This window comes from Artibeus jamaicensis, unplaced genomic scaffold, assembly GCF_021234435.1.
Source record: "Artibeus jamaicensis isolate MK-2021 breed Jamaican fruit bat unplaced genomic scaffold, CSHL_Jam_final contig_490, whole genome shotgun sequence".
Classification (NCBI taxonomy): domain Eukaryota; kingdom Metazoa; phylum Chordata; class Mammalia; order Chiroptera; family Phyllostomidae; genus Artibeus; species Artibeus jamaicensis.
The window spans coordinates 20,399,737-20,427,564 of NW_026521861.1; the positions used below are offsets into that span (position 1 = coordinate 20,399,737).

The window sequence follows — 27,828 nt, forward strand, 5'->3', positions numbered from 1 at the left end:
TAAGTGGTCCCCTCTGCTCTAGGTGGGCTCAGTCCAGCTGGGGAACTGGAGGTACATACCCTGAGGTGGTGGGCAGGGGAGAGGGACTAGCCCACTAGACCGACAGGAGAGAGCGGCAGCCTCAGGAGGTCTGCGTGGTGTACACGCATGGGTGTAAGCAGGCATGTGTATGTGCATATGTGTGAGTGCGTGTTGGGGGCGGGTCTTGCTGAAGGCAGGGAGGCAGGAGTGGGCTGGCCCGTCGAGTGGAGGCTGCCAGGCAGATCATGGGAAATCTGAACGCAAAGCAGCAAAAGGAGTTCCGTGTCCTGAGAACTGCCCAGAGGGATGTCACCCGGACAGAGGCTCCGGGACATCAGCCAGCCCTGCAGCGACAGGTGCTCATTTCTGCTGCCCGTTCTCTCCAAAGTGGCCCAAGTGAAGGCTGCACCCGTCCCGTGGGGCCCTTTTCCAATGCCCCGTGGCCCTCAAAGGGGTCTAACCCAGACTCAGAAACCCAACTCGCTCTGGAAACACCGTGCCAGCGAGGGTGGAAAGGTGCGCTCACTCTGGGGGACTTTCGGCTCGCCTTGAACCTGAAGGTTTTGTTAACGAGCACTTTCAGGTCTGTGGGCACGCAGTGAAGGGCAACTTTTCTGTGCGTGGCTTCGATATTGCACCCAAGTCTGCACAGCTCAATCTCAGGAGGCCTTTTTTTCCTTTTTCTGAACTTGACCCACCTGAATGACAGAGCTGTGACTCACCTTCAAGTCAAGTACCTTTCTGATGAGGCCACTCTGCTTCTCCACCCAGCTCGACTGTCACTGACCCTGACGTTCCCCCCTGCCCTGCCCTTCCCTCAGCCTGTCACTCCCTTAGGGTCTTACGCAGGCGGAGCTGCCCCGTGCGACCCAGGCTCCGGGAGCGAACACTGATTAAGACAGACGCACCCAACTCCTTCACAAATGTTTTATTTTCGTGTGAGCCTGGCCCAGTGCAACAGACACGGGACGAGGACAGACAAGGGACAGCCGCCTTCTCAGTCTTCATGTTCACCGTAGCCGGGCAAGGCAGGTGAATGGGGAGGGTCCGGACGGGTGACTGGATGGAAGGAAGGTGTGCTGTTTTCTGACTGAGGGGACACAGAGGGACAGGACACAGTGGAACATAAAAAGGGAGACACCCAACAGTTAGATGTGCATCAGGCCTGAGACAAGAAAGAAGTGTGGGCTTAAAATGGGGCTAAGAGGTGCGGGCTGGCGGGGGCGGGACCTCGTGCCCCACGCTGAGAAAGGCCCTGTGTTCGGGTGGCTGTGTCACTTCCTGCACATGGCAGGTACGGGGCACCGAGTAGACAGGTGCAGTTGGAAAAGCACAGGTGGGCCGGGGCCAGGAGATGCTCGGAAAAGGTGAATGACGCCAAAGCAGGGAAGCCAAGAGGGGTGTAGCTGCAGCTTGGAAGCCAGCAGCGCCCTGGCAGGTGGGTGGGGCCCTTCTCAGAGGACAGCACTCCGAGTTTAGGCGAATACTCATCAAGTGAACAAGGCAAGCCCTCCACTGTAGTGACCCCTGTACCCCGAAGAGGGGGTCACAAGCCATCGTCCAAGTCACTTGTAGTCCCTTAGACGGAAGTCCCCGACAATGAGACTGTCCTGGGCAGATACCCAACAGCCCCGGAGCAAGGGCCACGCATGTCCGCCATGGCAGGCGCATCATCTCGAGTCACCGAGAGCCTATCCTTGACCCGCTCCCAGTGTGGGGACCTGAGGGCAGGGCCCCACCTTCCGGGTTCTGATGGGGACACAGGCAAACACAGAAGCATTTACAATGCAAGTGCTAGAGCCCAGGCAGGCAGCGGACTGCAGAATCCACTCCAGGGCCCGCCGTCTTCAGTTTTTGTCATTTCAGCGCAGTGAGCAGCTCCTTCATACCCTCCACGGGCCCGAACAGACCTTGCAGAGCCAGAAATTTTTAAAAGCTTTCTTCCCTTAAACACCTGAAAAACATTATTTACAGAATTCACTTTTAAATGTACAGCAAACACTGTATGAGGACTTGTCACGAAAATAAATGTACTGCTTCTCCCCCTTACACATCTCAGCTGAATGTCTTCACTGTCCCCGACGACTCCTGGTTCTCATTTTCTTGACACACTTGTTGTCATTCTCCTGTTTGGGAATAAAAATACAACTCAAGTCATTTACAACGACGATCTTTGCAGCCAACTCTGATCCTCCCCCCCCCCCCAGCCACGGGGGAGGCTGCCTGAGAACATTACGGTTGGTCCTTAAACTGTTTTGATTATTTGGCTTTATAAACTTAAATATGTGTGGTCCTTTAGTAAAACATTTGTGACCTGTTTTTAAGTTAATACATAACTAAAAGAATTTCCACACAAATACACAGAGCTTTACTAGTTAAAAAATACCGCTCAGGAAAGTAAAATCAAATGTGCGCCAGGATGACACCTTTTGGGTACAGGACCCACCACCACTGTGTGTGAAGGGGACGGTCACTCAGCTCAGCACTGTGGGGGTGTGACCCCGGCCACCTGCCGTGTGAACGGTTAGGAGAGGGAGGTCCACCCTAATATCTAACACGAAGATGACGCCTTTTCAGAGTGGCGCCCGGGTGTCCCTGCCCCGCTTCCAGGCGAGCGGCCAGGCGTCCGAGCCCCCACCTCACAGCCCCAACCCCACGCCTGTGGTCGGGAAGAGCGCATCGTGAGGTGGGAGAGCACTTCCCACCAAGAACTCCAGCAAGTGATCCTTAAGGCGGGGGTGGGGCAGGGTCAGAAAAACACAAGGCAACAATGAAAAACCCTAGGGGGGTGCGAGTGACAGGGAACGCCTGAGCCCCAACTGCAGGGGCCCAAATGCCCGGCACCTGAGTGAGCTCTCAGGCCAGATGGAGCCGTGTGCTGCCCCCGACTGTGAAGTGGGGGCCATGTTAGAGACGGCAGGGAAGGGCGGGGAAGGGCGGGCAGCGGGTGGACACACGCCCGTCTTCGCTGGCCCGTGGCTCTGCCCCAGTCCCTATGACTCTAGCGGGGCAGGACTTCAAAGCCACCCTGGACGTGGGTGGGCCTCAGCAGGGCCTCAGTGGCTGGCAGCCCACCACAGGGCTGTGTCCTGCGGTCTGCTCACCACGGGGGTCACAGTATCTCTACCTGCGCCCTGGGAAGCAAGCGTGTCCCACACACAGACAGGGACCCTCTGTGACTCTTTTCTTTAAAACACCCAGCCGAGTGCTCCCGAGAGGAACACTGACGGAACTGCACCGGGCCCTGTGGACTCACTCAAATGACAGGTAGCCCATGAGCTGCTGAATGTGACATGACCTTAGCAGCACTGACTGTCCTTTAACTTAGATGGCATCTGACTCGGGAGGGTGACAGGACGCAGCACTTCCGACTGACCTGGGACTCGAAGAGCAGAGGCACCTCCGCGGCACAGCCCACTGGGCTTCACCCTGGCTTTCTGAAGGGACCCCTGGAAGACCCGAGCGGCCCACCCACAGCCTCAGTCACCTCAGCCGAACTGGCAGGAGGCCGCAGGCCTCTGCCTGGGACGTGAGCACCGGGTGGGACCGGAATGAGCAGCTAGAAGCGCCGCTGCCTAACGTCCCAGTGGTTCCTGACCGGCGCCTCCATAACGAGTTTGCTGCTGCAGTGGGAACCCCGGACACATGTCACCAGGTGCAGCTACAAACACAAACGCGTGTGCAGACACTCCGCTGCCTAACTGGGAGCCTGGTACCGTGTGCAGTGTGTTTCGTCTGCTTCTGCAACACGGAGCAAAAGCACCTGGAAACATTCCCTGCTTACTATGGAAAGCAAACAGTAAGCCACTTGCCTTGCCTGCATCTTCCACAGGTCGCTTGGCACTCCGCATCACTCTCTGTTCGGACTGACTCTCTGAAGTGTCCCCTGTAGGAGGGACTGTCACCTTTCTGGATCGCAAGCATATGAAACCTGAACGTGGGGCTCCTCCTTTCTCCCCCCGAGCCTTCCTGTGGGTCTCCACGCTGCTCGCCAGTGCTTTCTCCTCGGCTCCACAGGGCGCAGGCACCTTACCCCGTCTTCCAGGTCTCGGGGGTGTTCTCCTCTCATGCACTTTGACCCCAGGAGCAGAATTCTGGGCTCCACCTTCCAGGTTTTGAATCTCCACCTCTGGGGAGGATTTCACAGGCTTCTTTTCATTCCGCTTTCTTTGAACCTTTCCTGGTGATATAAGCTCATGCCTTTGCCCTGCTGCCTTGGTTTTATTTGGGAGACTAGAGCACAGGGACACTCCCTAAAAAACACAAAAGACATCCGCCAAGTACCATTAATGAGAAATGCAAATCTGAAAACCCAACGTGGAGAAAAAAATCAAATGTGAACTCGAAGGAAAACTCACTAAAACCTTTTACAGGGGTTAACTCTCTCAGACACCTGTAACCTGAGATAGTCGCTGGGTTCCCAGGAGAGATCACCGCCTCTGCTGAGCAGCGGTGAGCAAGGACTTGGGTGTGCCTCTCAGTCCCAGAGTCGTACGTGTTAGCTGTGGTCCTGAGAAGCTCTGGAGCACCGCAGAAACACAACCCAGTTCAGATAGTGAAGCAACAAGTGCTAGCGCAGGGCACGAGATTCTGTTTCTGGGGTCTGCCAGCCTCTCGCCACATGGTGGGAACCAGCCGCGCTACGGAACAGCCTCGGCAGCTGATGGTCACCTTCCCAGGACCCCACTGCCCCCGCCAGCAGGCAAAGTGGGTGGCCTGTAAGATTTGGGGAGGAAAAAATCTGCAGTGACCATTAGCCCAGTGTCTCCTTGAATCCCCCTGGGACTCTTCACTGGTGTCTGCGGCGACTTGCCATGGAAGGCGGACCCCTTCGGGAAGGGACACCCACAAACACATGTGGGTTCCATACAACCTACACCAAACAGCAAACAGAAGTGGGGGACGCCTGTCCAAAAAGACAGACAATGACCATGTTAACAGCCACCATCACCTTGTTTGGGGAGGTCGCGTCTTCTTTTCGGCCCTTATTTTTTGTTTTCCTGTTGGCGCTGGGCAGGTCATCCACAGGTTCAATGCCGTCTCTCAAAACTCTCCGCCCCTTCTTTGGCTCAGAGGGCTCCAGGGGCGTGCACTGCTCTCTGGGAGTTGTCCGCTGCCTCTTCCGTGGTGGCTGCCCCTCTGCAGTGTCCTGGGTGCGAGTCCTGGGGCGCAGCCTCCCCAGGCCTGCACAGCTCCCATCTTCACGCTTCCTCTTAGGGGACTGGGTGGCGTTGGTCTCACTTTGTGATTTTACAGGGTCCCTGCTGTCTACCAGCTCTTCTATGGGCTTCATGTTCAGGGCCCTTAGGGCTCTTCTGGACGTTGTTACAGGTTTACTTTGGTCTGGTGTTTGAGTTGAAGGTCTCGTAACGCTCGCAGTGTCTGTGCCCAGTTCCTTGTTTTGAGCTGGGCTTTGGAGGAGCTGTTTGCTGTTGGCTGGGCTGTGCGGGGGCTGGGCCTTTCCCTTCCTTGATCTTAGCAGGCGTCCGCTGCCCACAGCGTTTCCCACAGGGCCTAGCTCCGGCCTTGGAGGTCCCTTGCACACTTCAATGTCTTTGGCACCGTCTACATGCTCTCTGTGCAACCTCGTGGCTCTCCCCTGCACTGCCACTGTCCCTGGAGGTACCTTGAGCTGTCTCCTCGTCCTTGCTGGCATGATGACCGCTTCTGCCTGTGGGGATCCAGAGGGCATTTCAGTGCTGGTGGCAACAGCCACTGGGTCCTCTGTGTGATTTGGTACTTGCAAGAGCTCTTTAAGGCTGCCCGGGTCTGCTAGAACCTGGGCCTTTTCCTTACATGTCCTCGGTCTCCTCTTGCTTGCAGTTACATTTTCTGCAGGGAGCAGTTTCTGTTCTGGAGATTCCTTAAACAATTTCGTATCCTTATCTGCTCCCTCTGGTTCTCTGTGTGATCTTGTGGTTTTCCCTGATGTCCCTCTGGGCCTCCTGAGGGCTAAGGACTCTTCCTGCACTGCCACCATTTCTGGAGGTGCCTTGAGCTGTCTCCTCGTCCTTGCTGGCATGATGACCGCTTCTGCCTGTGAGGATCCAGAGGGCATTTCAGTGCTGGTGGCAACAGCCACTGGGTCCTCTGTGTGATTTGGTACTTGCAAGAGCTCTTTAAGGCTGCCTGGGTCTGCTAGAACCTGGGCCTTTTCCTTACGTGTTCTCAGTCTCCTCTTGCTTGCAGTTACATTTTCTGCAGGGAGCAGTTTCTGTTCTGGAGATTCCTTAAACAATTTCATATCATTATCTCCACCCTCTGGTTCTCTGTGAGATCGTGTGATTTTCCTTGATATCCGTGTGGAACTCTGGAGGACTGAGAGTTCATCCTTCATGACTACTTTCCCTGGTGGTGCCTTGAGCCGCCTGTTTCTGCCAGTTGGCATGACAGCTGGTTTTGCTTGTGCAGATTTGCAGGGCATGTTGGTGGCTTTGTCCTCAATCATTGATTCTACTGTGTGTCTTGGTGTTTGGAAAAGCTCTTTGAAGCCTACCAGGTCTTCTATGGGTTGATTCACTCTTTTGGCTGTTTTTGACCTCCTTCCGCTTCCACTTACATGTTGGGCTGAGTCCTGTTTCTGTTCTGGAGTCCCCTTCAGTGCCCTGATAGCTTCATCATCACCTTCTGGTTCTCCAGGAGAGTGTATGGTTTCCCCTGGTATTGGGGTAGACTCTCCAAGGGTCGAGAGCTCTTCGTCCACATCCATTTTCCCCAGAGGTGTCCTGAGACGTCTCTTTGTGTTGGTCAGTGTGCTTACTGGTTCTGGTTTGGGAGATTTGCTGGGTATTTTCATGATTTTGTTTTCAGTCACCGGTTCTACTATATGACTGGGTGTTTGGAAGAGCTCTTTGAAGCCCGTCAGGTCTTCTGTGGGTTCAACCTTCCTCTTGGGTGTTGACCTCCTTCCTCTTCTAGTTACATGTTCAGCTGAGTCCAATTTCTGTTCTGGAGTCCCCTTCAATGCCCTGGTATCTTCAGCATCATCTTCTGGTTCTCCAAGAGAGTATATGGTTTCCCCTGGTGTTGGTGTAGATTCCCTTAGGGTCAAGAGCTCTCCCTCCACGTCTGTTTTTCCCAGAGGTGTCCTGAGACGTCTCTTTGTGCTGGTCAGTGTGCTGACTGGTTCTGGTTTTGGAGATTTGCTGGGTACCTTGGTAGTTTTGTCATTAGTCACTGTTTCCACAACATGATTCGGTGTTTGGAAGAGCTCTTTCAAGCCAGTCAGGTCTTCTGTGGGTTCAACCTTCCTCTTGGCTGTTCTTGACCTCCTTCTGCTTCCACTTACATGTTGGGCTGAGTGCTGTTTCTGTTCTGGAGTTCCTTTCAATGCCCTGATATCTTCATCGTCACCTTCTGAGTCTCCAGGAGAATGTGTTGTTTCCCCTGATGCTTGTGTGGGCTTCCTAGAGCCTGAAAACTCTTCATCTAAATCCACTTTCCCCAGAGGTGTCCTGAGATGTCTCTTTGTGCTAGTTGGTGTGCTGACTGATTCTCGTTTGGGAGATTTGCTGGGTATTTTCATGGTTTTGTCCTCAGTCATTGGTTCATCTGTGTGATTTGGAGTTTGGAAGAGCTGTTTGAAGCCAGCCAGGTCTTCTGTGGGTTGGACTTTCTTCTTGGCTGTTCTTGACCTCCTTCTGCTTCCACTTACATGTTCGGCTGAGCCCTGTTTCTGTTCTGGAGTCCCCTTCAATGCCCTGATATCTTCATCATCAACTACTGGTTCACCAGGAGAATGCGTGGTTTCCCCTGGTGTTGGTATAAACTCCCTGAGGGCCGGGAGCTCTTCCTCCAGATCCGTTTTCCCCAGAGGTGTCCTGAGACGTCTCTTTGTGCTGGTTGGTGTGCTGACTGGTTCTGGTTTGAGAGATCTGCTGGGTACCTTGGTAGTTTTGTCATTAGTCACTGTTTCCATGACACGATTGGGTGTTTGGAAGAGCTCTTTGAAGCCAATCAGGTCTTCTGTGGGTTCAACCTTCCTTGTGGTTGTTCTTGACCTCCTTCTGCTTCCACTTACATGTTCAGCTGAGTGCCATTTCTGTTCTGGAGTTCCCTTCAATGCCCTGATATCTTCATCATCATCTTCTGGTTCAGGAGAGTGTACGGTTTCTCCTGATGTTTGAGTGAGAGTCCTAGGGCCTGAAAACTCTTCTTCTAATTCTACTTTCCCCAGAGTTGTCCTGAGACATCTCTTTGTGCTGACTGGTTCTGGTTTGGGAGATTTGCTGGGTGTTTTTATGATTTTGTCCTCAGTCATGGGTTCTACTGTATTATTGGGTGTTTGGAAGAGCTCTTTGAAGCCGGTCAGGTCTTCTGTGGGTTCAACCTTCCTCTTGGGTGTTCTTGACCTCCTTCTGCTTCCAGTTACATGTTCAGCTGAGCCCTGTTTCTGGTCTGGAGTTCCCTTCAATGCCCTGATATCTTCATCATCACCTACTGGTTCTCCAGAAGAGTGTGTGGTTTCCCCTGGAGTTGGTGTAAACTCTCCAAGGGTGGAGAGCTCTTCGTCCACATCCATTTTCCCCAGAGGTGTCCTGAGACGTCTCTTTGTGCCGGTCAGTGTGCTGACTGGTTCTGGTTTTGGAGATTTGCTGGGTACCTTGGTAGTTTTGTCATTAGTCACTGTTTCCACAACATGATTCGGTGTTTGGAAGAGCTCTTTCAAGCCAGTCAGGTCTTCTGTGGGTTCAGCCGTCCTCATGGGTGTTCTTGACCTCCTTCTGCTTCCACTTACATGTTGGGCTGAGTCCTGTTTCTGTTCTGGAGTTCCCTTCAATGCCCTGATATCTTCAGCATCACCTTCTGGGTCTCTGGGTGAGCATGTAATTTTCCCTGAGGTTTGTGTGGGCTTCCGAAGGCCTGAGAACTCTTCTAAGTTCTCTCTCTCCAGCGGTGTCCTGAGATGTCTCTTTGTGCTGGTTGGTCTGCTGACTGGTTCTGGTCTGGGAGATTTGCTGGGTATTTTCATGGTTTTGTCATCAGTCATCGGTTCATCTGTGTGATTTGGGGTTTGGAAGAGCTCTTTGAAGCCAGCCAGGTCTTCTATGGGTTGGGCCTTTTTCTTGGGTGTTCTTGACCTCCTTCGGCTTCTGGTTACATGCTCTGCTAAGTCCTGCTGCTGTTCTGGAAATTTGTTTGATGATTTCATGCTTTCAAGACCATCTATTTGTTCTTTGTGTGTGTGCTTGGTATCCCCTGGAGTTTGTGTGGACTTCCTGAGTACAGAGATAACTTCTGTACTCACACTCTGGGAAGGTGTCTTGATCCATACATTTATCTTGCTCGGTGTGCTGACTGGTTCTAATTTTGGAGCTTTGCTGGATGTTTTCTTGGTTTTGTCCTCAGTCACTGGTTCTACTATATGATTGGGTGTTTGGAAGAGGTCTTTTAAGCCCATCAGGTCTTCTATGTGTTCAGCCTTCCTCTTGGGTGTTCTTGACCTCCTTCTGCTTCCACTTACATGTTGGGCTGAGTGCTGTTTCTGTTCTGGAGTTCCTTTCAATGCCCTGATATCTTCATCATCACCTACTGGTTCTCCAGGAGAGTGTGTGGTTTCCCCTGGTGTTGGTGTAGACTCCTCAAGGGCCGAGAGCTCTTCCTCCACATCCACTTTCCCCAGAGGTGTCCGGAGATGTCTCTTTGTGCTGGATGGTCTGCTGACTGGCTCTGCTTTTGGAGATTTACTAGGTATCTTCATGGTTTTGTCATCAGTCACTGTTTCCACAGTGTGTTTAGGAGTTTGGAAGAGCTCTTTAAAGCCAGCCAGGTCTTCTATGGGTTGGGCCTTTTTCTTGGGTGTTCTTGGCCTACTCCTACTTCCAATTACATGATCTGCTGAGTCCTGTTGCTGTTCCGGAAATGTCTTTGATGCCTTCATGCTTTCGTCACCACCTACTGGTTCTTTGTGTGTGTGCTTGGTATCCCCTGGGGTTTGTGTGGGCTTCCTGCGTACGGAGAGAGCTTCTGCACTCACACTCTGGGAAGGTGTCTTGATCTCTACATTCATCTCGCTCAGTGTGCTGACTGGTTCTGGTTTTGGAGATCTGCAGCACCTCATTGTGGCTTTGTTCTCCATACCCACTGGTGCCTCGGCATAACCTGGGGTTTGGAGAAAACAGGGGATGCCCACCAGGCCTTCCTTGGATTCTGACTCTTGCAATGTCTTTGTGGCGATTACATCTGTTCTTTGTGCACATTTCAGGTCTGAAGATCTTCTTGATCTCCTCAGTATCCTCTTTTCAGAATTTTCTTTTGATTCAAAGTTTCTCTTACATGTCGCAAAGGCTCTTTCGCTCTCCTTCATCTCTCCCTCCAGTAGTTGCTCCTGTGCTGGCGATTTTCTCAGACATCTTCCCAAGATGCTCTCAACAGTGTCAAACTCTGGGTCTTCTTTTTCACACCCTGTACCTGACCCCTGGGTATTTCTGAGCCCCACAGACCTCCTGGACTTCTTCACCCTGGATGCTGTCCTTGAAGGCTCTGTCTCAGATGGTGGAGTCAACATGTTTTTATTTCCTGTCATATACTCTTTTCTCAGGGCTGGGCTTGCAGACTTTTTATCTGATGGCTCTTCCGGTGCACTCTGAGCACTGGGGAACACATTCTCTCCTGTAAAAAGTAAAAGCGTACACAGTAAGAATATTCTCTTCACTGTGTTGTGCCAACTTGGTATTTTGTCCTCATGAAATATTATATAACAGGCAATAACTCTCCCTACCCCTCACCTCACCAATAACTCGAGTCTGCAGTTGCACTGTATATCTGTCTGACCTGTGAACTGTGAACACTGAAGGATGATGTCACTTGGTGTTAGAGAGTGGGGTCGTGTATAGGTGGCTCGAGTCCACAGGACTTAGACGGTGAACGAAGTTCCTAAACAAGGGTCCCCTGAAGGCTAGCTACCCTGCCGCGTCTCAGTGACCTGCACACAGCCACTCGTTGTCTTCAAATGTGGAAAAAAGCTATTTTCCTTCTTTTGCATCACCGACGCAATCACATGGCTCACACGTAGACTACCGTGTCCCTGTCACACTGGGAATGCCTACCTTTTAGCTGTAGGAAGCATCTTCAGGGTAGCCAGGTGTTCACAATACAATACAAACTTGGTACCAAATTGGAGAGCAGGAAGGACTCGGTTCTCTCACCTCACACTCCCCCTGTAGCACACCCCCGCACCCCGCAGAGTAACAGGGAGCGTGGCCCTGTGTCCACTCTGTTACCTTTCTCTTTGGTAATCTGCAGTCATTTTGAGTTTGAATAATTTACTTAGAAGTATGATGAGAGATCATTACACTTCTTGGCTTATTACTTCTTCATAATAAATAAAAAGGCAAAAGCACACACAGCCCTGGCCAGGTAGCTCAGTTGGTTAGAGCATAGTCCCCACATGCCAAGGTTGCATGTGGGGACTGGTTCAAAGCCCGGTCAGGGTACATACAAGAAGCAACCAATAAGTGCATCAATAAGTAGAACAACAAATTGATGTTTCTCTCTCTTTCCCTTCCCTTCTCTCTCTGAAATCAATTTTTTTAAAAAGTGTACACAGATAGTTTGATTATTAAAGGAATATTCCTTTTTACTCAAGTCACTAAATAACAATGTTAGTTCAACTGCTGATAGGACTTTCCCCCGAAAACAACACAATAGAGGAGCTGGAAGTGACACTGTATCAGAGTGTCTGCTGTAGAGAAAGAAGACCCCGTCATTAAAACACTACAACCACCACCACCACCACCACCACTGCCCACAGTTCCGGTACAGACACCGACACACCAGAAAACAATGTAAACCAACCAAACTTCGCAGGGGTGCAGAGCAGAGGTTTTTCTTCAGACTCAGGTACTTGAAACTGTTTTCTAAACAAACCCTCTGAGTTTGAAAAAGCGGTGAGACGTAAGCTCATCTTCTTGGGCTTCTCTTTCGCTGGGGTCTTGAACATTTCTGTGAGTCCTGGCACATGAAAACAGTGGAAAAGCAGTTAACATATGGCTCCTCTACACAAACAGCCACTTCGGTCCCCACAGACAGCCTGAGATTCTCTCCCCAGGACTCCTGGGGGAGCCGTCTCAGAGGGGAGGGTGGCGAATTAATGATAAACCCACTCTGTGAAAGGAGGGTCATGAACAGGATGTTAGAACTTACACGTCCTCTGCTTTGCCTTTTCCCTTGGAAATGAACAGAGGCGGCTGTCTCGGCCTCCCAGTGTCCTACCCAGAGGGAGCTCTGGGGGGAGGACATGGGCAGCCCCGGTGCCCGCCCTCTGGGCAGGCGTCCAGAGACCTGGTGGCCTTGTACTGCCTTCAAAGTGTCCAGGTACACAGCTCTGAACTTTATGTACAAATGAAATGTCCCCAAACTTTAAAAATGACATAGGATGCCCATGCTTCATACTGCCAGGTCATAATATCAGTATTTTTCTCATTTTAACACCAAATAGTAGGATTAATATAATCGGGGGATGGGGGGGACAACATACAGCCCTTCAAATGGAAGATTTAACTTTCTAAAAAACTCATTATCTCATGTTCTCCTTTTCTCATTTTGCCATTGATGGGTCAAAACACTGCCCAGCGCCCACCCGCCTGCCCGCCCGCCCGCCCGCCCGCCCACTATGTTGGAGCCGCTGTGCAGAAGGCCCCAGCCCAGCCGACAGCCAGCTCCCGCAGGAATCTGCCTGCCCCCATCAGGCCTCCTTAGAACACCCAGGACTCGGGCTGCTGCACGCGACCGCTGGTGCTTTGACACGGAAGTTACACCAGGGGGCGCGTACCGGTGACTCTCTAGGAGCCCGTCTCCGAGGAAGGTTGTGCAAACCCACTGTCCTGAGCACCAAGTACATAAATTCATTGACTTTTTCTCAAGAGTGTTTGTAAAGTGTGTTGTCACTGCTTCGTAAGACACACCAGACACGCATGTGCACCTGGTTCACAGGGCTGCACAGGCACACACGCCTGCGCGTGGGTGGCGGAGGCTCAGCAGTGTTTACTCATGGAGCTTGGTGCTGTCACTGCGGTTCCCACCCCTCTACACTTTGGGTGTTTTTTCCTAAAAGCCAAGTGCACTCTAATCGGAGTGGGACTCTAGTGGGACTCTAATCGGAGGGCACACTAGATAGCACGTGCGGAGCAAACACCTCTCCTGTGTTAACATTTGCCCCGAAATGAATCCAAGATTCCACCAAGCAGGCTCAAGCCTTATGCCCCTCCACAAGTGTCCAAGGTGGGAACCACTGGTCCGTCTCGGAGGCCTGAAACCCTGACCCTGGTCTGGCCATGGCCCGAGTCTGCCACGGCCGCCCACATTCTTCTAACGGGCATGGGAACACTGGCTTGCTGATTCCATTTAAGCATGAGCGTCGGCAATGCCGAGAGGGACCTCTTCACACACCGCTGATTCAGGAAAAAGCTAAGCGACATGGAGGAAAAGGAAGTCTTGAAGCAAAATATGGCTCAAACCAGCTGCTCTAACTCTAGGGCAATTATAGCGAGTCTGCCTTCCTCCCACAGAGTAGCTTCCGGTTTCGCACACCAGTGCTGCTCTCCAAGGTAAAGGTGTGCGTCTGTCACACTGCTTTATGCAGGACGTCTGACCCCACCGGGCTGGGGGCCTGTCTCTACTCCCCAGCGAAGCTCTCCCTTCCAGGGCCATGATGACCCCAGGAAGGTGACCGCACTGTCTGGCCTCCAGTCCCCCCCCCCCAGCAGATAGACGCCCTGCCCCATCCCCATGGATCTAAGGACTGTGGTTCTCAGGAGCCCAGGCTGTGTTTTCACCTGAAAGGTCTTCGCTGAAGTCGATTTTCCTGTTCAACATGGAGCTGTTCAGCATTCTGTAGGGCCGAGCGGGCGCGGTCACCCTCTCCAGGTGCGCTTTCCCTATTACAATGGTGCAGGGAGAGTTGGCATGGCCTGTGCTGAACTCGTTGTACGCACAGCCTGTAGGCTTCTGGAGAAGAGGCCGAGGGCACAGAAGGTCAGTGCAGGTCCACACTTAAGGCCCCTCGAAGGAACATTACGTGCATCCAAGCAACTCGGCGGAACACGTACCTTTGGGGTGTTGGCCCTCCTCCGCCTCCTGCTCGGCTGTCTGGGAGGACCGTGTTTCACGGCCTTAGCTTGTGTCTGTTTGGCACTGAGCTTGACTATGTCTGCCCACGACTTTGCCACTGTCAAAAGGAAAAGATGCAGAAACTTCCGCAAACGAGTGTCAGTGAGGAAACCCACCTGAAAAGACCTCTGTGGACACAACACTCACCAATCAGATTGGCTTCCGAGGCGCCGCTCCTCCTGCGGGCCCGAATCATCTGCAGGAGGCCGTGCTGGCCCCGATCCGAGGGGGCCCTCTGGGAAGGCGCGCCACTGCTGCTCCTCCTCCCGCCCCTCTTAGGAACCTCTGTCTGAGGTGGCGACTGGCTGCCACTCGAGGCTGGTGGCTTGGATGACCTGCGGCGACTGTCATTTGCCACTGAAGATGATTTTGTAGGATGGAAAGCTGGGGAGCTCACGCACACGTTTTGTGTGGTCACTTCCAGACGTACTTCTGAAGAACCTTCTTTTCCTGACTCCTGAGGCTGTCCCTGATGAGATGGAATGTTTCTGAGAAAGCTAACCACAAATTCCCACCTCCAAAGTGACCGTGAAAGCCCCGCCCGGTTAAGGGTCTTAGCTGTTCTGAAGTGCAAAAACCCTACAACAAACCCCAAACTTAAACTCATTGTAGGGTGTCCAGTGGTCATCATGGAAGATTCTGGACCACTCCCAAATGCTCAAAAAATTCCTACGAAGCTGGATGTGAACACACAGGAAGGATTTTAGCTGTTTAAATTCTGAAGCACCAGACCATTTCAACCACCGTCCAATCCAGCCCAAAGCAGGCGTGGGCTTGTGTGCCCATCGCTTAAGAAAGAAAGCAAACATGCAGCAAACAAGCCTTAACTAAGGGATTCCAGGGGGAGGGTGGAGGAAGCGGCCCACGGAAGCGAGGGCTCTGGCTTGAACCGAAGCGAACCCGTGGGCGGGTGTGTGACCGCATCTGTGTGCAGGAAACAGGGGTCACTCACTTCCGGGGGTCAGTGTGTAAGGGAAGCAGGCCAGACACACCTCACATGCCCTTAGGTATGAAAAGCAACGGAAGCAGCCCCGCCTCTGCTGGAGGTGCACTGCGGTGCCCACATTCCTCCAGATCTAACACCCAGGACGGCACAGCTGAGGGGAGCGGATTAAAAATCCTCAGCAGCTGGCAGGGAAGGTGGCAGGTGGGCTGCCACCCTAGATTTCCCTTCCTCCTCATAAATCCAAAAGAAAAACCACCATCTTATTGTCACGTGTCATAACGTCCTCAGATTTTTATCAGCTGGTGGTTGTTCCTTCGACCCCAGAGTGGCCCTCGGGACCTCGGGCCCTCAAAGGTGGGAGGGGGCCTGGGCAGGAAGGGTCCCAAGGACTCACCTGGGCTCCGCCACCTGCCGGCAGTGGCTCGAAACCAAGGCGTTCCTCTCCCAACCCCCAGGGGAATGAGCTCATCTAGACTTTTTGTAGTTTCTTTATACCAGGAAGAGAACAGTCTTGGTGTACCTCTGCTCATGTGAGGAGCTGGCAGACACACAGACACACCCAGGACATGGCCCTCCGGCGGTGGCACGTACCTTGATGATTTTCTTGAGGACGGCCGGAGCGTGGGTCACAAGAGACCTCCTCCTCATGGGCGTTTCTCCTCTCTTCAGAGGCGTATTAGGAGGTAAGTTTTCATCAAATAATTCGGGTCTCAGGCGGCCCCCAAAGGAGACCCGCCTTGTCTTCAAGGGCACCCCCTCCATCTCATCTGAAGTAGAGACACGAACAGGGAAGGGGGCGGAGAAGGTCACCGTGGAAGCTCACGGACGAGCTTCCGATTGCCGTTAAAGACAGATCAATGGCACGGGTCACGGCCCCGGACGTCCACCCTGCACCCTCCTCCTCCTGTGATGCTGCGGGAGCAAACGCTGCATCCAGAGCTTGTGACAGGTTGGGGGCAAACCAATGACATGCCCATCCCAGCTGGACAGCAGAGATGCCCTTTAAAATGCTGGCACGTCCTGTGCGGACACCGCTGCTGGAGGGCTCAACCTGACACAGGCTTCACTGTGGGGCCAGGGGCCACGGAGACAGACGCTTTAGCGCTGACCCAAGCAAGCTTTCCCCAAAGACACATACCTGGGCCTCACCCAGACCTACCCGGGGAGCAGAATGAGCTGGAAGCTCTGCTGGGGGTTCTCACAGGCTGTGCACAGGACACCGCCCCAAGGACACATCTTTACAAACCCCTGGCCCACGTCAATCCCTGTGCCCGAGTGACACGTGTCCTGACACTCAGAGACACGAGGACTGACTGTGCAGGCCCCAAGACAGAAAACTGCACTGCACCCACAACACGCCCTGAACGATGGTCAGTGGGCCACATCTGATGCCTGAGACCCCGACAAAGGGCAGGCGCCCAGGAGCCACCGTGCCTGCCACTCACTGCGGGGCATGCAGGTGCCGCCTCTGCGAAATGGAGATGGCACTGCCTGTCCCGTGGACACTCGAGCGTGACTGTCTTCGAGGCCCACAAAAGAGCGCCTAACACACACACACCCGTGGGGACAGTGCCCTGTCTCCTAAACAACGGCACGTAGGGGTCGCTGAGAACAGCGTAAGTACCTGAGGGCAGTCCTGTAATGAAAGACTTCCAAGGGACTTCCCTGACTTAGAAGGTCCAACTCGCAGGACCCCGGGGCTGGCAGAGCAGCTGAGCCTCGTGGGCAGAGCGGTCACGCTCACTCTCCTGTCTATGCTGCTGTGGACGCAACAGGACAATGGAATGGAAAGGTCTGCAGCACCCGCGGAGCCCCGGCTATACCTGCCCTTCTCTAACCACCTGGCCTGCCACCACGCCCTGCAGTGACCACCAGGTCTCAGGACAAAGCTCCTGACGTGGACCATGAAGGCCTCTGACTGGGGCCCTTAGTCCTGGCTTCTCGGGCACAGAGCGCACCGTTCTTGTAACACAGGTCATCTTGTGAAGTCACTGTACATGGAGGTACATAGGGCCTTTGGGGGAAAATGACCTTAAAGTAAACTTACGAGGGGACTCCTCCCAGTCGCTGACATCAGTGGAACTGAGGCCAGGGCAGCCAGCTGCGGCGCCCAGTGGCCAGGGCGGCCCGAGAGAACCGCCTGGAACCTTCCTCTCCACGTGGACCCGCAGAGGGGTGAGCACTGCTGGCTTCGGAATTTCTGTTTCCGTAGCACGAATGTCGACCTTTGGAGGGAGGCTGTTCCGCCTCTTTCTGGAAAAGACTTTCTCTGGTGTGTCTCCGAAGTCGTCAGCACTTTCGCCTCTGGTGGGCGTTCCGTGTTCAGAGAAGAGCTTCTTCGGAGTGCAAGCCGCAGTCTGCTCTGGGTTCACGGGCTCACCCGCGTGGACACAGCTCCCGCCTCCGCTCCGGCGCTTCCGTGAGGAATTTCGGTGTGAGCACGGGACGGGGGTGTTGCCTCTTATCGTCTCCGTGGGGGAGACGCTGGGACTCGCGGTGGCCTCAGCAGTGGGGCCAGGCCCCTCGCCTGCTCTCTCTTCCTCTCGCTGTTCTGGAGCGGGGACGGCCTTTGTTTGGGAGCCCCGCCAGGACCTCCGCCAAGACTTGGGGGAGCCCTGTAGTGCCGTCCCGCCCCATGAACCACCAACGCTTTCAGAGTCGGCGGCACAGTGACCCCGGGACCCCGATTTTCTACGATGCTGTAGAACATTCTCTTTTTCTGACTTCTCATCTAACTTTTCCTTCATGGACTCATAAAGCTTCCTAAAGGGAGACTCCTTCTCCCCACCCCTCTCGAGACACCACGGAGAGGGAACAGCCTCCGGTTCTCCATTCCTGCTCACTAGGGTCCCACGGGAACCCTCCCCAGGGCTCCCGGCCGGGGGACCCGCCGTGTTTCTGCGGTCATCTCCGAGGGGTTCTGAGCAGTGCCCATCAGCGGGGGTCCTGGGAGCAGGACCTCCAGAGCTGCGCGAGATGGCACGGGCCACCCGGACACCCTCCGTGAGGACCAGAGGCTCTTCTGAAACACCTTCTTCAGTGAATTGGGGGCAGGCAGCACCGTGACCTTCAACTTCACCATCTTGACAGTGAGTTTAGAAATAAGAAACAAGTTCAAGGTTTTCTCAGTGATTAATACGGGCAGTTTTGAAAACTTAAAACTGTCTCACAACCAAAATTTTCCCTTGGCCTACAAGTTACTGTGTAATAACCGTATTCTGATACTAGGATTATGATCAAAATAAGGCAATACGTTAGTCTCCTGTAAGCAATCCCAGACAGCAAACGTTACTCATCTGCTCGGAAATAAGCAGACACCAGAGCAGGACTCTTTACTCACGTGTGTGCCCTCCGGTGAGCACGGGGAGCCGCACGCCACCTGGGCAGAGCCTTAACTCAGGGGTCTGCTCACGTTTGTCTACTCCCATGGGCCCGGACCTCTCGTGACCCTGTTCCTCCCCACCCCCAACCCCCCATCACAACACTCCCCAGAGAACTGACCTCGCCGGATCCGAAATAAAACAAAACACTACTAACCAGGGTTGGAAGAGAAGCTAGACCTGGAGACCCGACGTGGAGAGGCCTGTGAATTGGTGAAGAACAAACAGTGATTTAGCACCTGTTCCGGAACCGACGGTCCAGTTTATGAACATGTTCTACCTGCTGGCCATCTTCTTTGCCCAGCTGTCCTTCTGTAACTCTTAGACTTGGAGACATGAGCCCCCGACATGCAGGGGCCAGCTCTCTGAATACAAATATAGTGATGGAATAAAAACCAAACTTGAAGCTGGAAACTGTTGACACTGAACCTCAGTGAGCTGTTAGGACCTCCTCCAACTTCTTTCTCTTCATCCTCGAAGGACGTTAAAGTGAAACCTCACCTACACGCTGTACCAGGGAACCTGCCAAAGGCACCGAGTTACTGACTTCAGACTCCGTTTCCTCAGGAACCGGCTGTGGGACCCACGGGGGACTCTGCACATGTGCTCTGGGCTGGCAGACTCCTGGGTGTTGGGGCCCAGGGTCGAGGCCAACACCGCAGGGCACCGTGGTGCTGTCCGTGGGGCAGCGCTGCCCAGTCTGTGGCGGGGAATGTTTCAGGGCTGAGGAAAGGCCCACGGCAGTGCGTATTCAAGATAGAAAAGTCCAGTGTTGATTTCCCGAAGGGGAAATATAGCATGTGAATAATTTGGGGGGTAGGGGGATCCACAAAATATATCCAAAGGCAAATAATTTAACTTTTAAAAATCAGTTTCCAATTTCTTGGTATCTAACACCTTGCTTCTCAAACATGACATGGCAGCATCAGCTTCTAATTTCCAACCAGAAGTTGACCAAGACAGGACTAAACAATAAAAATTAAGTGATATTTTAAAGTATGTACGAATTGCTACAGCATGTTCTAAATACTCATTTTAGCACTCTGTCCCACCCAGATAATAAAGAGTCCATAGACCACAGAGCACTCTCGCCTAACCCCCAGCCCAGCCCTCTCACTGGGCGGTTCCCTCCCACCTACTAACAAGTCAGAATGATGGCGGGTGGGTGGGATATCTCAATACCTAGCCTTCCCCCCAAAGCCCACGAGCCGTGGGGTCAACACTAAGGCTTCCGGGGCAGACACAGTACTGGACAGGTGCAGATGTCTTCCTCAAAGCACCTGTTGCTAATTTCAGGGGTGCCTGTAATAAGACTCCAGCAACCCCAACCCGATCCTGGACAAGCGCGGGCAGCTTCGTCAGAGAAATTCTGAGGCTGTGCCTGGCACCGTCAAGCCCACCACGTCTCCAAGGGCAGGCCCAGACTGCGCTGTGATAAGCTGCACCATTTGGAGTACGTGTCCTGCACTGATGGACACAAGTAATAAGACGCTGCCACATGACTGGGGGCGGTAATTCCCTCCCAGGGTCATGGGTCACCTGTCCACCAAAACCAGGAACCAGCCGTGGGACTCACAACCCCGATGTGACCGCTGCAGAGGGACAAGGGTGGCAGAGAGCGGTGACGGGCCGCCCAGGAGCCCCCGGAGCGTGCCGTTCCCAAACTGCTCTCTGCCCTGCGGCTGTCCCAGCCAAAGGTTTGTGAGTCAGATCCTGAGCAGCCCCAGAGCCCTCGGGCCAAGTGGGGAAGACTAACTCAGAGCTCTAGTTTTTAATAAAAGAGGAAGTACAGCTTCAAGTTACTTTAATCCAAGTTCAACTTGTGTTACTGCCTCCGTTACACTTTCCCTTGCCCAGAACTGTTTATCGACATGCACACAAACGATGTCCTCTCTTCACGCCCAAAAATCAGAGCCCAAGGTGCGATGAGACCCCCATCACCTGTCCACGCCTTTGTCCTGGAAACTCGGCGGATGTGCTTCCACTCTGATGACGGCCGTCTTCATACCTGAGGTGCACAGAACACAAACTCGGTTCACTGATCTGTGACTGACAGCAAAGCCTGCGTGTCTGAGTGACACCAAGCGGCAAGGAACAGACCTCATGTTGTCTTCAAGATGTCACCTTATTCCTGCCCTTCTGGTGTGGCTCAGGGGACTGAGTGCCAGCCTAGGAACCCAAGAGTCACCAGTTCGATTCCCAGTGAGGGCACATGCCCGGGTTGTGGGCCAGGTTCCTGGTAAGGGGGTGCGCAAGAGGCAACCAACACATTGATGTGTCTTCCCTCTCTTTCTCTATCCCTCGCCCCCCTCTAAAAATAAATCTCTAGAATCTCTTAAAAAAAATAAATCAGTACCTTATTCCTAGAAATTAATTTCGAGCCACGAAGTGCTTTTTACTGAAAGAAACTAAGACAAGGTGCCTCAAGTTTTTTTTGGAACCCCATGTCCAGGGTTGGGGGCCCAAATTAATTTCTTAACACTGACCAGCCCGTAGGCTTCACACTCCCCAAGCACCTCCGTGCAAACCCACTGCATTGAGAACAGGAGTGGACGCTCGCTGGTTTACGTTCACGGAAAACAACTGCCGGGCTGGCAGCCCACCAGGGAGCCCGGGGGTGTCAGGGGCCTGGACCCCGACCCACCACTCCCTGCAGAGACTGCAGAGCTGGGCTCTGACTTAAGATCGCTCTGATCTCTTCGGTTCCCCACTCAGTCCATCTGCACGCGGACAAACACAGGCAGTTTATGAAGACGAGAGGCATTTAGCAAGATCTCACCAGGTCGGTGAGAACGTCTAGTTGTTCTCACCAACCCCAGGGATCCACCTTTTAAAATGCAGAAAGAACCTGGGTACACAGTGACATGGCCTGATCTGAATTTTTTTTTTTAATATTTTATTTATTTTTAGAGAGATGGGAAGGGAGGGAGAAAGAGAAGGAAAGAAACCTCAGGGCATGGTTGCCTCTCATGTGCCCCCTACTGGGGACCTGGCCTACAACCCGGCATGTGCCCGGACTGGGAACTGAACCTGCGAGTCTTTGCTTTGTAGTCCAGTGTTCAATGCACTGAGCCACACCAACCAGGGCTGAGCTGAATTTAGAAGCCACCAGAAGTGGCTCGGTGTCTGGAACTAAACTCACAGGGCAGGGTTCTAGATCCTCCTAAGACCCATTACCTATTCATTGTCGGAGGTGTTCAATCATCAATTAACGTGAAATTGAACAGAATCTCATTCTGAGGAAATATTCCCTGTCTCCTTCCACGTCAAATACTTCCTCCCTAAAGCTTCCTAGTCAATAAAAATACCCTTTAAAAATGAAGCGAATTCATGAAAAGCATGATGAGAGAAATGACCTGGATATTCAGACGGTACAGCAGAGACTCTCTCATGAAGGCTGTGAGAAAGGCAGAGTCCTACTCAGCAAAACGAGTGAAAAGGTGATTCAAAACCACAAACAGGATGACAGGAAAAGTGCAGAAAAGCTATTCCTGCAAACAGCAACCAGCAAAGGGCTGGCGGGGCCACCCTGACTCAGACAGGGGGACGGACACAGTCCTCAGAGACCGAGCACATTTTCCAATGTTCAAAAGTCCCTCTGGCAAGAAGACAGCTCAATTAGAAACAGCAAGGACACCTAACAGCTGGTTCCCAGCGTGACCCTAAGCCTTAAGGATTATAAACAGTTGAACATATGTGATAGAAAAAAATTACACATGAAATCCTCATCAAAAGCATTATTAAAGGCATAGAATGAGTCAAAAGGATAAATGATAGAACTTCACCCACTGGATCGTCCTGAACTTACATGCATATTTGAGTCTCCGGTATAGAAAGAAAACTAACAAAACTAAAATAAACAAACAAACAAACAAACAAACAAACAAACAAAAACAACCCTCAATGGAGGATGTTAACATCCCTGGTGGAACAAGAACCAGGGTGGAAGGACGGCGACTCTGGTGCAGGAGACGTGAACCTGATGGTCACGGGCAGAACAGTGAGGGCTGCAGAGGGCACCTGGTTTTCCAACACGTAGAGCAGCGAAAGACGTATCTGACCACAAGGCAAACTGAGAAACTGGAAGTCACTCCCCTGTCCACGCAGAGAAAGGACCAGCTGTGGGTGGCTGTGTCTCTAACCGGCCACGTGACGTAGGGAGAAGGCTGTCCCTGCAGTGAGAAGAGCCTCACCACCACGGGAGCGGAGTCAGTCCCAAGCACACCCCGTTATCACAGACTGATGGGGTCTCACAGGCAGAACCGCGGGGGTCAGGGTGCAGGCTCAGGCAGTAAACCCCAGAGAGTCTCATGCGATCAGAAAGCCACGCTAGTGCTTTACTTGGTGAGAGAAAGAAGCAGTGATTTTAGAAGACACAGGAAAGAAGCTTCTGGAAATGTTCTAATTATGCCTTCGGTGGTGGATTAGTTTGCTAGAGCTTCCATAACAAAATACCACCCACTGGGCGGCATAAACAACTTATTTCTCACAGTTCTGGAGGCTGGAAGTCCCAGGTCAAGGTGTCAGCAGGGTTGGTTTCCTCTGGGCCTTGCTTCTTGCCTTGCTACGGTTCCCCTTTGCCACCTGCACACCGAGGTGCCCCTCTGAGTACCTGCGCCCCAGGTCCTCTCTCTGGGTCCTCATTTCCTCACCGGAGGACACCAGTCGGATTGGATTCAGGCCCGTAGTGCAGGCCTCAGTTTAACCCACTGCTCTCTTCAGAGGCCTCGGCTCCAAGCGGTCATTGTGAGGTCCTGGGGGTTAGGACTTCAGCACATGGACTTGCGGGGGGAGGGGACTCCATTTAGCCCGGAACACGTGATGACCCCAGGGCTATTCGCCTCATCTCGTTTTGAACCTTTCTTGACCAGTATATTTTAGTCTAAAATAATAAACTAAACCACGTGTGCAGTTTCTCAACACAACAAACTAAAACTCCCATGGGACCAGCCCGCCTCGGACCCACTTTGGGGATGCAAACCCTTTACCAGGATCGAGTAGGCCCCGTGTGTCCGCCCCATCTCAAGCTAGGAGCTGGCATGGAGAATGACAGTCTCAGACCTGCTGACATTCACCCGCGTGGAAGAAGAGCTGCAGGTGGCCTGCAAGGCCGGTCTGGGGGAGTCAGGAGGCCTGTGACTCCAACCCACCTGAAAGAGCGGTCAATGACAGTGATCACGTCGCCGTGTTTCAGCTGCACGGGTCCGTCGATGGCAGATCCATTCACCTGCGTTGGATTTGCGGCACTGAAATTGAACAAGACTGCCTGCAAGTAGAGAAACGGGGAAATGGGTCGTACTAGGTGGTAGGAGAGCTGAATGCTCCTTAGAAACTCCTCTTCCCGAACCCCGCTGACCTTCTGCCCTTGGACTTCAATTTTGCAGTGCTGCCTGGACACAACAGGAAGCTGGATGCGGATGTCACACTCAACGCCCCTTCATCAGAAAAAACGGAGTTTTACCTTCTCACACTTAAAAAATTATATCGACGTTTCAAAACAAAACAGCATGGCACTGGGCTATAATTGGATGTGTAAGCATAACAGCATAATCAACTGGGTGAGGTCAATCAGCTCTGAACTTTGCTAATAGTTTTTACAAGTGTTATATAAGCAAGTACTTTAAATCCTTAAAACTCAGAGCACTTAAAAATAATTACAACATTACTATATGAAATTGACTTGCCTTTCACTAAAATACTAGGCTTATAAAACCCACCTAAAGGAATATTTTAAATCAGTTTGCAGAATGAGAATTACTATTAATACACTGCTGTTTTTTCGACAAAAAGGTTTATGTAGGTTCATTTGTAATGTGGTATATAGTTTAAGGTTTTTAAGTTGTTGTTTTTTTAAGATTTTATTTTTTAGAGACAGGGTGGGAGAGAGGAAGACAAGGAGAGAAACATCAATGTGTGGTTGCCTCTCACCTGTCCCCTACTGGGGCCCTGGCCTGAAACCCAGGCATGTGCCCTAGACTGGGAATCGAACAGGTGACGCTTTGATTTGCAAGCCAGCGCTCAATCCACTGAGCCACACCAGCCAGGGCTAAGGTTTAATCATCACCAAAAGTGCTGTATTTGATCCCAGCACCTCTCTCTCTCTCTCTGTGTGCCTCAGTTTCTTGAAATACAAAAAGAATTACATCAGCACCTTATATCATGGTGTTCTCCAAAAGACTGAGTTATGCACATTTGTCATCTGCCTGAAAAAACAGTAAATGCTATTACTTGTGAGCTCTTTATTGTTTTAAAACTATATTCCATTAGCCCTGGCTGGTCTGGCTCAGTGGATTGAGCGCAGACTACAAACCAAAGGGTTCCTGGTTCAATTCCCAGTCAGGGCACATGCCTGGGTTGTGGGCCAGGTCCCCAGTGGGGGTCATGTGAGAGGCAACCACACACTGATGTTTCTCTCCCTCACTTTATTCCTACCTTCCTCTCTCTCTAAAAATAAGTAAGTAAAATAAAATAACTATATGTCATTAACTAACAGATTCACAAGTCTATCCCTAAAAATACTAGTCTACAAGTAACAAATAAAAAAAGTATCTGGATTCAACTGGTCTTTTCACAAGACAGCTAAGCCCAGCAGGAAGTGCAGGACCGAGACCCCCCAAACCCACCAGGGGCCTTGGTGAGGCCCTGGGTGTTCCCATTACCGCCCTGCGGGCTTGTTTGTGAGTTGGTACAATGCTACACTTTTCATCTCTGTTCTCAGTAGGCACCTCCCACGTCCTGTGACCAAAGGCATTAGTGGGATTCTAAGTTACAAGTCTTGCACAATCCCCTAATCACTGCCGCAGAATAACCACAATTACTGCCATTTGGTACCGACGTGTTTTTATACTTTTTTTTCTTTAGAAAAGAAGCTATGGGAAGCGAACAGCCACTTTACGTCAACAAAGAGAATTTGATTCTTAGGTAGAAGAACATTCCGGCAAGAGAGAACGGAGAAATTGTTTGGCAGGAGCCTGCCAACTCGGATCGGTACAGACAAGAGCCAGTAACCTGGGCCACACAACTGTTTACAGAGGGGACTGTCCTCTGCCTTGTGGGACGAGCTGCAGCGCCCCTGATCTGGGCTCACCGACGCCAGGAGCCTGAGCCTCCCAGGCTGGGACGCGGAAATGCCTCCCTAGGGGCCCGAGGGCCCTCAACCTAGAGCCGCGGCAGCAGACTGACTCCGGTTCTGCAGCCCCAGCGCTGAATACTGCTCGTGCACGCCGGCTCCCCACCGCACACCGAGGACGGAATCACTAACCAACAGTCCTGTCCTCCGGGAGCCCGGTAGTGGGACAGACAAGCCGGAGACGCCGCAGGTGGCGTGGAACCCGGCAGCACCCGGCGTGGACAGCAGGGGGGTCAAGCTGGCACCGCGCGGGGGCCCCGGGGAGAGAGCGACCTATTATCTGTCTAAACCGGCGCCTGCTAGAAATTAACGAGGGGGCGATTAATAGCGTGGCCGGTCACAGGGGACCACAGTGATGGCCATCGCCGACCCAGAAAGGCACCACGGGAGAACTTCTCAAAACACTAGCGGGAGGGGCCCTCCCAATTTCAATCCCCCCCCCCTCCGAGGCCAGCAAGCCCCACAGGCGCCTCCCTCCCTCCTTCCTCTGCTCTGCAGTGCGCCCCCGGCCCCGTCCAGACCCCGTCCGTGTCCCCGGCGTTTTCCGAGGCACCAACGGTCTGCTCCAGACGCCTGACCTGACACCGGACGCCGGGCCCTCTCCGCTTTCCTCCACCTAAACCTGCCCTCAAGCCGCCTGCGGCCTCGACGCCTGACAAGAGCCCCACTGAGCCCAAGACGCTGTTTCCGAGGCTCCGTTCTGCGACGAACCCAGCCCGGGCGCGGTCCCCGGTCCGTTACTCCGGGACGGCTCGGCGGTCCGCGCGTGCGCGGGGCTCACCTCCCGAACAGGCAGGTGCTCAGGCTCAGCGGGAAGTGGGCGCCGTCCCCGCCGCTCCTCTTGATGGTCACCAGGCGTCCCGCGGGGCCCATCTTCCAAACGGCGCGGCGAGGGCCCTCCGGGTGGGAGAGCCGGGCAGCAGCGAGCTCACGAGCGCGTCCTCCGCCGCGGGAACGCGCGTGCTGCTCTGAAAGCAAAGAGCCCGAAGTCGCCGGGGTGGCCGACCGACCGCGGCCGCCGGTGCGAGGCGCCGAGGCCGCTGACGCCCGCCCGCTCCCCGTCTGACAGCCGGGGAGCCCCGGCCAGCCCCGCGCCGCCCGCACGGGCGCCCTCCCGTCCGCAGCGCCCCCAGGACCCGCCGCCCGGGAGACCCCCCCGCGAGACCCCGGAGCCGGAGCCCGGAGGGGTCTCCGCGGCCGCCGCCCCCGGGTGCCCCGACTCACCCAGGCCGAGGCGCCCGCTCAGCCGCCCGGGCGTCCGCCGCCGGTCTGGGCGCTGCCCGGGCCCGCGCGGTGAGGAGCCCGCAACGCGTCCACTTGAGCCCACCGCCCGCCCCGCGCTCCCCCGTCGGGCACGCAGCCCGCAGGCCCGCGTCCACCTCCGCCGCGGCCGCAGTCCCCGCTCCCCCCGCCGTCGCCCTCCCCACTGACCGGGTGGCCCACCCAGCTGTGTCCCTGAAATGCGCAGCGTTGGCGACGCAGGCGCAGTACGCCGCCCGCCGCCTGCTCCCGATTCAAAAGAAAACAGCGATTCAAATTTGGCGCAAAGCGCTGCGATTGGGCGTTACGCGGAAGCGCTCAGCCAATGGGAAGAAGCAGGGGCGGGGGCAGGACAAGAGCGGCGTCTGGGCGGGCTCGGAGGGCGGGGCGTGCTCCAGGCGCGCAGGCGAAAGGCGCGGGCTCGGGCTACCCCGCTACCCCTAGAGCGCACAGACTCGGCGGGAACCCCTCTTGCCGCCTCTTCTTGAAGGACCAAGTGCGTTGGTACAAGGAACAGTTGTGCACAACATGTCCTTCATTGCCGGAAGGTTTAAACATTTTCAAAGTTTCTGTATCTCCCCAAAGACAACCAATCATTACAAGCAGTTGCTGTGTCTTTTCCCAGCTACACGTGTATTAGTTTCTCCCCGAAACACAGGAAAAGATCATAATAAACACAACGTTCTATATTTGGGCTCTCTGCCAAATGAACGCGGAAGCGACGTTTGTACCGAACACATTCTTCCCTCTCACTTTTGTTTTCCAGGCAGCAGCGTTTTGGGCTCGAGAAGCAGGTCGTGGTCCACCCGCCCTCTGCTGCTGCCACGGATGGGTCCCGGCCGGGAGAAGTTCTCCAAAGTAAACCTGGGGCTCGACAAAGTGCACGAGCTCTAGGAAACCACGGGCGTCCTCCCTGGAGCCTGGTGGCGGAGGGGGGCTCCTGGGTCCGCGTGGGCTTCAGTGGGTCGTGCGTCCCGCTCCCC

General features: G+C 53.6%; 1 protein-coding gene across 2 annotated transcripts; it reads right to left on the bottom strand.

The window, feature by feature from the left end:
• Nucleotides 1-934: 934 nt before the first annotated feature.
• Nucleotides 935-26,972, bottom strand: MKI67 (marker of proliferation Ki-67). 2 transcript variants are annotated; one of them, XM_053668524.1, is made up of 15 exons: nucleotides 26,810-26,972; nucleotides 26,367-26,548; nucleotides 23,813-23,891; nucleotides 23,607-23,722; nucleotides 20,398-20,464; nucleotides 18,614-18,659; nucleotides 17,124-18,158; nucleotides 15,668-15,843; nucleotides 14,278-14,599; nucleotides 14,070-14,188; nucleotides 13,797-13,968; nucleotides 11,818-11,973; nucleotides 4,973-10,632; nucleotides 2,072-4,274; nucleotides 935-1,975 (listed from the first exon to the last, which is right to left on the bottom strand). In XM_053668524.1, the coding sequence occupies exons 2-14, from the start codon at nucleotides 26,456-26,458 to the stop codon at nucleotides 3,597-3,599; spliced, it is 8,718 nt and encodes a 2,905-aa protein (XP_053524499.1). In that variant the 5' UTR covers nucleotides 26,459-26,548; nucleotides 26,810-26,972; the 3' UTR covers nucleotides 935-1,975; nucleotides 2,072-3,596. The 2 variants fall into 2 exon arrangements, with proteins under 2 accessions (XP_053524499.1, XP_053524498.1); XM_053668523.1 differs by having other exon boundaries at nucleotides 26,367-26,553.
• Nucleotides 26,973-27,828: the final 856 nt, after the last annotated feature.

Bases quoted from the DNA above. Each gene is read 5' to 3' on its own strand.
- MKI67 (XM_053668524.1), bottom strand. From the start codon at position 26,458: ATGGGCCCCGCGGGACGCCTGGTGACCATCAAGAGGAGCGGCGGGGAC. The intron at 18,159-18,613 runs GTTAGTAGTGTT...CTCACTGTCAAG, and splicing joins TAGCTTCTCTTCCAACCCTG to ATGGTGAAGTTGAAGGTCAC. The intron at 4,275-4,972 runs GTGATGGTGGCT...TGTGTTTTTTAG, and splicing joins ACGCGACCTCCCCAAACAAG to GGAGTGTCCCTGTGCTCTAG.